Source organism: Lethenteron reissneri, chromosome 9 (genome assembly GCF_015708825.2).
Source record: "Lethenteron reissneri isolate LAM-NWPU_2019-01 chromosome 9, ASM1570882v1, whole genome shotgun sequence".
Lineage (NCBI taxonomy): Eukaryota > Metazoa > Chordata > Hyperoartia > Petromyzontiformes > Petromyzontidae > Lethenteron > Lethenteron reissneri.
The window spans coordinates 13,647,844-13,658,972 of record NC_083787.1 but is presented as its reverse complement, the minus strand read 5'-3'; the positions used below and the strand labels follow the sequence as shown (position 1 = coordinate 13,658,972).

The 11,129-nt window shown below is 56.4% G+C and overlaps 1 protein-coding gene across 11 annotated transcripts in view; it reads right to left on the bottom strand.

The window, feature by feature from the left end:
• Nucleotides 1-11,129, bottom strand: part of ZFHX3 (zinc finger homeobox 3) — a 247,930-nt gene that overhangs the window by 6,638 nt on the left and 230,163 nt on the right. For 9 of the 11 annotated variants that reach the window (XM_061548417.1, XM_061548414.1, XM_061548420.1 and 6 more), the window contains 2 exons: nt 6,206-6,413; nt 258-5,678 (listed from right to left, as the gene is read on the bottom strand). In XM_061548417.1, the coding sequence (XP_061404401.1) occupies nt 258-5,678; nt 6,206-6,413 (5,629 nt within the window). The remainder of the gene's footprint in view (nt 1-257; nt 5,679-6,205; nt 6,414-11,129) is intronic. The other 2 variants (XM_061548423.1, XM_061548422.1) reach the window with 2 other exon arrangements.

The window sequence follows — 11,129 nt, the reverse complement described above, 5'->3', positions numbered from 1 at the left end:
GTTCCTCGACATGAACACAAATTTTAATTTTTACAGATCCCATCAGACGTAGGGCCCATCTGGGGAGTGCGTAATTTCTGCAGCATTGGTTCACCACAAGCAAAGCTTTTTACCGGCTTTGACATTCGTCGTCTCATCGGCAAAGTCCGGCTCGCTCAAAGGAACGCCGTTTTTTAAATGCCTGACGTTAGATATGGATCCAAGTCCGACTCAAAACTCTGTCGCTGCACCACACAACGCGACGTCATCACAATTACCGGTGGAGGTCGAAGTGAAGTTCTGCAACGAAGGAGACCCTCCAACGCCGGACATCAGCATGGGGGACAGCCCCGGCATCGCGGAGTAAGCCGACGACACACTCAGCCCTGGGCCATTGAAGGAGCCCTGCTGCTGCAGCTGTTGCTGCAGCTGCAGCTGTTGCTGCTGCGGCACCGAAAGGCCCATTGCCTCGTTCGCCTTTTTGATGCGGTCAAGCTCCTGCTGAGCCATGAGCTGCCGGACCGTGGCCGGGTCGAGGAACTCCTTTTCCCGGTCCAGCTGGCTGCCCACGCTCTCCCTCACTTTGGCGATGTGCTGCGGGGAGAAGACGTGGTCACGGATGGACAGCCGCGCGCCAAACTGCACGCCACATAGGCCACACTCCGTCTTCGGACCCAGCTCCAACCCTGTCTGTGGGTCCATCCCAAATTGCTTGGCCATGCTTAGCTTAGACTTCTTCTCCTTAGCACGTGCGTTCTGAAACCACACTTGCACCACGCGTTTGGGCAGCCCAATCTCACTGCCTAGGATTTCACACTCCTGCATTGTGGGTGTACGGTAGTCATTAAAACAAGCTTTTAGTACCTTTAGCTGTAGATTGGACATTTGGGTTCGAAACCTCTTCTGGCCGGGCCGCTCATCCGGAGACCCGAGTTTCGGGAGCGAGATGCCGATGCTGCCCGTGGGGCTGGGCGTGCGAGTGCCGGTGTAGCTCGACGTTTCGTTGTAGTCGCGCACGTCGTGATCGCGCGGCGTCGACACGCTCAAGCCGGGGCTCGCCAGCCCATCCGAGGACCTTCCGTCGCTGCTCTCGGCCGCCGGGAGTGGCGGCAGGAACGAGTCTTCGCTCTTCACGCGCGCGCCCCGTGCCTTCGCGTCTGCGCGCGTGGCGGCGGTGCCGCTGGAGACGTCGTTGTCGCCGTGTGCCTCGTCGCCGGTCGTGTGGTCGGTGATGGCGGTGTTCACCGAGGAGGCATCATCGTTGTCCAGTTTGCTCTGCTCGTAGCTCACGTTCGCCGAGGTTCCGGCGGGAGTTTCGTCGTCAGTGCCGCCGCCGCCACCGCCGCCGGGAGGCTCGGCTGCGCCCGCCGACGTTTCGTTGGCGAGCGAGGAATTGTCCACGTCGAAGGTCTCGCTCTTGTTGGACATTTGGCTCAGGAGAGCGTGGCTGGGCACCTCCATCGACTTACTCATCAGCGACATCAGACTCGACTGATGCTCGTGGTCGAAGGAGCTATTAAAGTGGGACAGCGACAAGGAGAAGTCGCCGTGATCGAAGGGGTTATCCTTGTGCGGATTCTCTCCGGCGCCGGGCGATGTCGGCACAATACTGTAGCCCGCCTGCCTGGCCTCGTGCCAGTGGCGGGACCGGATGTGGGCTTCCAGGGCAGTCTGCGCCTTGAAGAGGGCACGGCAGAAAGGGCAGCGCCTGTGCACCTGCACCGGGCCGAGTGAGCGGAACTGGCCCTTCCGCTCGCGTGCGCGCGTGTTCTGGAACCACACCTGCACCACGCGCTTCTTGAGGCCCACCTCGTTGGAGATGTGGTCCAGCATCTTGCGCGTGGGGTTCGAGTCGAGCATGTACTTGCGATAGAGGATCTCCAGTTGCTCCGGCGTGATGGTCGTGCGCAGCCTCTTGTCCCGGTGCGGCTCCTCTCCGCCGTCCGTGTCGCTCTTGCTGGCGCCCGCCTTCTCCTCGGGCTTGGGTGGCCCCGTGGCAGACGTGGGGGTGGACGGGGATGGCGTCGACTGCGAGGGGATCTGCGGCAGGGCCCCCGAGAGCATGGGGCTTGACATGAGCGCGCTGGAGCCGGGGTCGAAGAGCAGGAAGGGAATCTCCATGGAGCGGTCGAGGAACGCGGCCGGGTGGACGAACGGGTTCTGCGCCGACAAAAAGTGCATGCGTTGGTGCTCCTGCCACAAGTTGAAGGAAGGGAACGCGACCTTGCACTGGTCGCACTGGTAATGAAGAAGCTGGGCGGGCAGATTGTTCAGCTGAGGAGTCACCATGCTCTGGACCGGACTCTGCGGTACCTGCCGAGTCATCTGGGGACTAGATTGCGGCTGAGGTTGTGCGTGTTTTGGTTTTTGCTGCTGCTGCTGTTGCTGCTGCTGTGTTTGTGCAGTGCTTTCCTGCGGCACAGGAGCGGCGTCAGCTTGCTTTGGTTTTTCCTCCCTAGGCTCGACTTTGGGAATAGTTTTCTTGCTTTCTTCTCTCTCCGAGTTACAGAGGCCGGTGGCCTGCGCGTGAGCCGACAGAGACGGCGGCAGGTCGTTGGACATGACCTGATCGGTGGCGTCCATGGAGTCCTCCGTTTGGCTGTCCTCGCGGGTGAAGCTGTCTTCCTCGTCCCGGTAGCAGTGCTTCTTTTGGTGGTTGATCAGATCGAATATGCGCTGGAAGACGACGCTGCACTTCTTGCACTGGTAGTTGAGGTTGCTTGTCCGAATGTAGCGCTCGTTGGTCGGCAGTTCCCTCTTCTCCCCCCCCTCCTTGCCTTCCACCTGACTCTCGTAGCTTTTCCGCGCCTTCTGCCGGGCGTTCTGGAACCACACGACGATGACGCGCGTCGGCAGGTTGAGCAGGTTCGACAGCTGCTCCAGCTCGTCGTCCTTCGGGTAGGCGTTCGTGTCGAAGAAGTCCTGCAGCACCTTCAGCTGGTAGTCGGTGAACCTCGTGCGGCTCGACCGCTTGCTCATGGACGACGGCTCGGACTGCACCGACTCGGGCGTCGGGGGCTGCGAATCGAGCTTGATCTCGTCGTGGCTCGACGATGGCGGGTTGTTGAAGTTGTACGGCGAGTCCTTGTTCCTCTGGCGCTCCTTGAACAGCGTGTTGCGGAACCAGTGCTTTATGACCTTCTGCGGCAAGCCGGACTTGTCGGCCATCTCCTGGATCTGCTCGTCGCCCGGCGAGTTGTTGATGTCGAAGTACGCTCGGAGGATGTTCAACTGCTCCTCCGTGATGCGCGTGCGCGGCCGCTTGTTCTGCTGCTGCTGCAGCAGGAACGCCGGGTCAAGCTGCTGCTGCTGCTGCTGCTGGTGCTGCTGGTACAGCTGTATCAGGTCCGGGGTGAGAGAGTCCATGGGCATGAGCTGCGACGCGAGCTGCGATGCCATCGAATGCAGCTGCATCGGCTGCATCATGAGCGGCGAGAGGAGGGGCATCGACTCCATGGACATGGACAGCTGCGGCACGGGCGCCTGCTGCTGGGCCAGCGGCTGCGGCTGTGGCTGCGGCGGCGTGCCGGGTGGGGTGGCGAGCTTTTGGACTGGCTGCGGAGGAGGCGGCGGAGGAGGAGGGGGAGGAGGAGGGGGAGGCGGGGGCAGAGCTGGTAGCTCGGGCGTCGGGGCGCGTATCGGGTAAATCTTGTCGTAGGTCTCTCGGTACTGCTTCGAGTATTTCTCGAGCTCCTCGAAAGGCAGGAACTGCTGGTGCACGTGCTCTTGGTGGCTCTTCAGGATCAGCAGATTCGAGAAGAGCTTGCCGCACGTTTCACATTCTAACTTCCCCAGTGTTTCGCAGATCACGCTCTTGTCCTTCCGGAGAGGCTTCTGCCGGTTCTCATTATACTGGATCACCAGCTCGAAGCCAAAGTTCTCCAGCAGCGCCCTCGTGGCATTGCCCCTGGCGTAGGCCGGGATTCGCGGCGGTAGCAGCGACGGGTCCGACGGTCCCGACTTCTGAGCGTCCGAATTGTCGCCACTCGTTTGCGTGTCCACCATCGATGAGTCGTTATCCGCCTCCTCCTCCTCCTCGTCTGCCTCCCCACTCTTTGAGTCCTCATTTTCTTTCTGCTTCTCAGCCGCTTGGATGGACACCTGCAGCTGCTGCTCCAGCCTGTGTTGCTGCTTTTGAAGTTGCTGCTGCAGCTGCTGCTGCTGTTGCTGCTGCTGCTGTTGTTGTTGCTGCTGCTGTTGCTGCTGCTGCTTCAGCTCGCCAAGTGTCGAAGCCGCCGAGCTGGACATTGCCAGAGCGCTCGACGCGGGGAATGCCATCTCTGGGTGCAGCTGGAAATCGGTGCCGGCCAGGCCGAAGGGGAAGAAGAATTGCTGCTGCTGCAGCTGCATGAACGCCTCGGCGGTGATGGGGAAATTTGGGAAGAGCGCCTGGTTGAAGAGCTGCGGCTGCAGGAACGCCGCCTGCTGCAGCTCCTGTTGGAACTGCGCTTGCACGTGTGCCTGAGCCAGCGCTTCCGTCTGTGCCTGAACCAGCGCCTGCTGGTTCGAAATCGCGTCGCTAAGCGCCTTCTTCTTCTGCTGCTGCTGCTGCTTCTGTTCTGCCGTGAGCTCGGGGGTTTTGCTCGTGGACGCCCGGCCCGGGACCTTGCCGCCACCGCTGCCGCCACTCTCCGCAGCCGACGGGCTGCCGGCGCTCTTGTTGCCACCGCCTCCGCCGCCGCTGTTTAATTTCTTCCCACTCCCGTTGCTGCCGCTGCAGGCGGCGACGCCGGTGCCGGCGTGCGCGGTGGCGCCGCACGCGCTGTTCGCGACCGACGACTCTTGCAGGGCGGCGCGCGTCTTTGTCTGGTGCAGCACGGAGCGCATGTGAATTTCAAGCGTGGAGCTCTGGCTGTAGGCCACGTTGCAGGTGCTGCAGCGGTACGGCTTGTTGTCGATGCCGCTTGGTGCCGAGTCGGCTTGCGCGCTGGCGATCGATGTCTCCTGCAGGGCCTTCTTCAGCCTGTTGAGGTGCGACACCGAGTTGTAATGGACGAGCAGGATGTTCTTTTGCGTGAACGACTCCTTGCAGACGGTACACTTGTACGGCCGCGAGGGATCCAGGAACTTCTCCATCGGAAAGTTTGCGCCCTTGCGAAAGGGCAGCGTGCGCTTCAAGTCCGACGACGGGTCGTCCGGGCCGCCCCCCATCTCGTTCTCCGTCGGGCTCTGCTTGCTCTCGGCGTCGCTCTCAAACTCGTCCCCTCTGTCATGCTCCGCCAGCAGCGCCACCTCGTCTTCGTTGCCCAGGCCCTCCTCCAGCGCCAGCAGCTCCCCGTTGCCCTGCAGGCCGCCGCACAGCTGCCGGATCTCGGCCTCGCTCAACTCGGGGTGGCCCGTCTCCAGGTGCTTGCCGAGCGCCGCGATGGTGCGGAAGCTGCGCTGGCAGAGGGCGCAGACGGTGGCGGCGCGGATTGCGTGGTACTGCGAGTGCAGCTGCAGTCTCTCCGGCGTCTTGAACGCCAGGCTGCACTGGCCGCAGCGGTACTTGTACACGTGGCGGTCGGACACGGGCAGCTGCTGCCGCTGCTTGGCGTGGATCTCGGAGAAGTGGGCTTGCAGTGCACTGGGTTTGCGGAAGTACTGGTTGCAGCCCTTCTTCCAGCAGAGGAAGCCCTTCTGCGAGCTCTGTGGCGCCCCGCCGGCTTCCGGCCGCTCCTGAGAGGTGCCGGGCTTCTCTGGGTCGTCCAAGTTTTCTTCTGGAAGAAACGCGCGATGGCATCGACGTTACTACGGAACGAACAAGCCTCACGGCTGCATCGGTCAACGCGCTGGAGAAGTTAAGCGTTTCCTCCACAATGCCATGCGTATGATTTTTAAAACACAAACGTTGGGTTCGATTGTGATGGACGGTTTTGTTTCCACACACGGCGCTAGCAACACATAATCAGCCACACAGAAGTAATAAAAAGCCATAAATAAATAAAAATTCGGCACCGCAAATTATTAACTGAAGTAAAATGGTATATGTATTTACTGTAGCCTCTGAAGATAACAATCATACACTGGATGTAATACATTTTATTTATTTTCGCCAGAAATAACCCGTAATGCTTTTACTTTTACTTTCATTACAACCTACACCAGCGTCTCTCTCTCTGACATGCAGCACACGTCGCCACACGCTGAACGTGTCCAGCCGAGAGCCTCTACAGATCGAAGACCGCCGCTACCTTGCACATGTCACGCACAAGCTGCGTCAGGCAAACACCGCGGCGTTCCTCACCCATCTTGGCCCGGTTCTCGAGCACCGCCGACCCCGGTATCCTGCCGTCCCTCTCGGATACCGGCACCGCCGCCAACGATCCCAAGGAAGCAACGGCCGTGGTGGTGGCCGTGGCCGTCGCGGTCGCCGCCGTCGTCGCCGCCGTCACCGCATTTCCGGCCGTCGAAAGGTACGTGCTGCTCGGCACCATCACCTCCGGCCCCGAGACCTGCAGGAGACGGCACGGGTGCACGCGCCGCCACCGCCGCACTGATTAGCGGCCAGCCCCGACGAGCCCGTGTCAAGCCGGCCGCGATGAAGGGGAAGAGGAGGAGGAGGAGGGTATTAAATGCAATTTCACAAAGCCCTTTTTTTTCTGCTCGGCGGGAAGCCGGGAGCACCTTTGTTTTTGTCCTTCAGGTGGACGGCGAGAGCCGCTCGTTACCTGCACACTCGCGGAGGTCACAATGGATGCAGCATCTGCTTCCGAGGATCCATTCACGAATTTTCTTTTGACTGAATTAGTGCAAAATGCCACACGCACCTTTCTCATTTTTTTTTGTAAAAAGGCAATGGGTCTTAATTATGGGTTCATTTCGTACCCCGTTGAAAAGAAACAATGATGTGGCACTTTGGAGTTTTGTCCGGACAGAATAATGACTTGATATAAATTAATTACTCACATAATTGCAGTGAGATTACCAGAGGCATAATTGAGAAGGCTCCTATGTAAATGGTAATGAGAAGGTTGTTTTACCATTCACGTCTCTATTTTTCACACCGCATTTACAGATTTCTATCTTTTTGGCCGTATATACTTTAAGGTTCCTTTATGAGAAAGATGTTTTAATGTCACGTAGCTACGCTTACAATGATCACATTGCTCTATTTTCATTTTGTGCTTATTTTTTTAATCCTAAAAAAAATAATCAAAGAGTGAAACTAACACGATATGGTTTGCTTGCTTAAACAAAAGCTGGCGGTTATCGCCGCTCCGGAGGGTGGCAGAGAATGCAAAGTATTTTACTTTCAAGCGGGGGATGCGGATAGGAAAGCGTTTCCACAATGTTCATACACGAATGCGTTTTGCTCCGATGAGGAGTGCTCCGGCGAATAACAGGCCGAACAGTATTTGCCCAGCACCTCTGCTGATGAGGCCCATGACGTTGAAACCGGTACAGCAGAGGTTTTTTCGCTAAAACACGATTGCTGCCGGTGAACCCAAGTCTAAAGGGCCAATAAAACGGACGGACCAAACGGTGTAATACATTCACGCGTAGACACGAAACGTGCACGGTGTGTTTTTTATTTATCGTTACCCAACACTAATCGCTCAGAACGGTAGCATTTAAGCGATATGAATTGCGATCACGACGAAAACATGCGTATATTTATCTAGCTGCTCCGCTCTCACACAATCCCGAGTAAAATAATAAACACACTATCGAGTCTTATTACGGAGGGAAATAACCCCGTGTTCTCAGCCGCTAATAGAAACACAATCCATTGTTTCCAAGTGACAGTTAATGAGGAAATATGATGGCAGCGTCTAATTTATTTGCCGTGTACTTCAGTGGCCAATATATCCCCCCAAAGATTCTGTAAGAGATCTCACTTATACCGGCGCGGGTCGGCGAGCCTTCGCGAGAAGCGCAGCGCTCGTGCGCGCGCTCAAGAAATAATTACACAACCGCCACACACGGGCTGCGCATCACGAAACAGCGTTCTCCCACGTCCGCCATCTCCCCCCCCTCACCATCTCTGGCCATTCCGCTGTACGCACAGAAAAATATTTGCAACTGACAAAATCGTTCCATCAGCAAAAACCACAAGGATAAAATATAAAAGAGTAAAAACAAAATTCTGCAGAAAATTAAGACAAACCTAGAGGGAGCCAATTCATTACTTGGCTGCGACGGGCAGCCGCGCAACCTTTGCTAGGAAGGGTAACCTCTTGGTGATTTAGTGCACTCTCATTACGGCCTCACCGGCGCTTCCCCTCGTGGGTGGAGGGGCGGCCGTTTTTCAGCGGAGCGGTATTAAAATTTCATAAAGGCGAGGGAGGCGGCAGGGCCCGTGGAAAAAAAAAAAGGCGTCCCAATAGAAGATGGGGGCCATGGAGGCCTGCTCCTGACCCACCTCATTAATGCGACTGCCGAGGAGGTTTTGCTTTAATAATCAAGGTCGTGCTGCGGAAGGCGTGAGACGATGATATCTCGTGTGTTCCTCGCAACAACAAGATCCCCGCGGCGAACGAGGCCGTCTGTACGACGAGTCTGTGCAGTGTGTTTGCTGTACGGCGTGTCTGCTGTACGGCGTGTCCATGCAAAGTGTCTTCGCGACGCGTCTACTGCACATCGCGTCTACTGCACATCGCGTCTGCTGCACATCGCGTCTGCTGCGCCAATCGCGTCTGCTGCGCAACGCGTCTGCTGCGGATCGCGTCTGCAGCGCGACGCGTCTGCTGCACATCGCGTCTGCTGCACATCGCGTCTACTGCACGTCACGTCTGCTGCACATCGCGTCTGCTGCGCAACGCGTCTGCTGCACGTCGCGTCTGCTGCACATCGCGTCTGCTGCGCTTACGCGTCTGCTACACTTCGCGTCTGCTGCACGTCGCGTCTGCTGCGCTATCGCGTCTGCTGCGCTATCGCGTCTGCTGCAGATCGCGTCTGCTGCGCAACGCGTCTGCTGCGCACGTGCAATTTCTCGGAACTTTCTGTTTGTACGCTATGGCAACAAAAAAAATAAACTATTTACTCATCTGCAGTTCACGTTTTTTTCGTCTGACCGTCGACTTTTAAATTTTGCGTTCAATTGTGCGGCGAGTTGAAACGGAAATGCATGAAGCGAAAATTGAATCTCTCCCTCAGACTGTGACTGGTTTTGCATAAAATATACAACAGACGTGATCGGGATTGCCACTCACGTCCACGGAATTCACTCTGATGCATTTCTTGTTCCGTACCGTAGGGCATGATAATGAGTGCGTTTTTTTTACGCGCCCCCCCCCCCCCCATTTTCTTGATAACTTGAGCAAGAATGGCCCCCCCATTTGTCACGACTGCTTCAAGGTGTCGGGCTGAGCGGCGCGGATGCTAATTAGAACTCCGAATGCAGCGGGGTCCCCGCATAACTTTGCCGAGTAGAACTAATATACAGCTCCCAGCTGTACAAATGCTTTGCGGAACGGCCCGAGGAGGAGCAACTAATGAATGGGGCCTTTTTATGAAGCTGCAGCTGTAACAACTTGCGGCGAGGCCACGGGATTCTTTGTGCCGAATCATTTGATCGATTATTACAACAAACAAAGTGCGTTTGCCTTGGAGCCATTTCAGTCCTTTAATTCAAGCAGGTGGGGGGCGGGGGGGGTCTTCATTCGGGTCTGAACTTAGGTGTGTTTGTGTCTCGTGCCGTAATAAATTTAAACACGGGGGGCGGCCTTGCATCGCACAACGTGGTCACAGCTTCCGCCTTTTCACCTCGCGAGGGGCCATCAATTAAGATGCGAGGGGAATGCGGCGTTCCAACAGGGAGCGAGCCGGCCGTGCGGTCGGGGAGCTCATCTTGTTATTCCAACATTTAATATTTTTTTCTAATGGAAGACCCGCGCATTAAGAGCACGACGGATTTTTTGTCCTCCCATTTTCCCTCTCTCGGACCTTAGACCTTTACCGGTGTTTATGAATAATTTCCAAAATAGCGTTGTTGAAGCTTATATAACAATTTTGAAAAGGGCAGCGGTTCCAAAATCCATATTGATTCAACATGTAAATCACAGCCTGCCCACCCCTTGCCTGACATTTGAATGGGACAATGTTTGCCTGGGGAGGGATAAAATATTGAATAACTCATATTCATTATGGCCATAAGCCAGCTGATGCAGCCGGTGATGAAGCCGGCGATGAAGCTAAAACGGTAACATTTTAGGCATCGACTTATCTTCGCAAGCTTCACTGAGGCAGGTGATACGGGACTTGGGCAGTTCCCGTTTTTACACTTGGCGCCACCTCCGAGCTCACGTGTTTGGACTTGGCAAGAGCACCACGCCCGGCCACCTTCATCTCCCCAGTGCTGATGTTTACACACCGCACTGGGTACTCGTTAAGGCCGAGTTGATCTAGGGGAGACGCCAGCAGCGATTTGGATATTTTCTACCGATGTTGGCGGTGAACGGGAATCGAACTCGAGCCACCGGGTTCGTAGCGAATTGCGCTGACCACTCCACCGCCGTTCCATGCGCGATGAGATTTAGTGGAAGCTCCAAACACACGCAATATGATGCCGGTCTACACAGCGGAGTGTAAACCAATAATAACAAACAGGATTAAATATACATACAAAAAACAAATATAGCATCTAAACACGACCACAACTCGAGGTGCTTCGCAAAGCCAACTTAAAACTGAAGGAACAAAACATTGCGACGAAAACCTAAAACACACTGCGCTATTAATTCCACAATAATATTATCAACGCATCGCTCCAGATAGGAGAGCACACGGGGCCTGGGGGTAGAGCGAGGTGAGACTCACCACGCAGACTCACCACGCAGACTCTCCACACACAGACTCACCACACACAGACTCACCACACACAGACTCACCACACAGATTCTCACACAGACTCACCACGCAGACTCACCACGCAGACTCTCCACGCAGACTCTCCACGCAGACTCTCCACGCAGACTCACCACGCAGACTCACCACGCAGACTCTCCACGCAGACTCTCCACGCAGACTCACCACGCAGACTCTCCACGCAGACTCACCACGCAGACTCTCCACGCAGACTCACCACGCAGACTCACCACGCAGACTCCCCACACAGACTCACCACACAGACTCTCCACACAGATGCTCACACAGACTCACCACACAGACTCACCACACAGATTCTCCACACAGACTCACCACGCAGACTCACCACGCAGACTCACCAC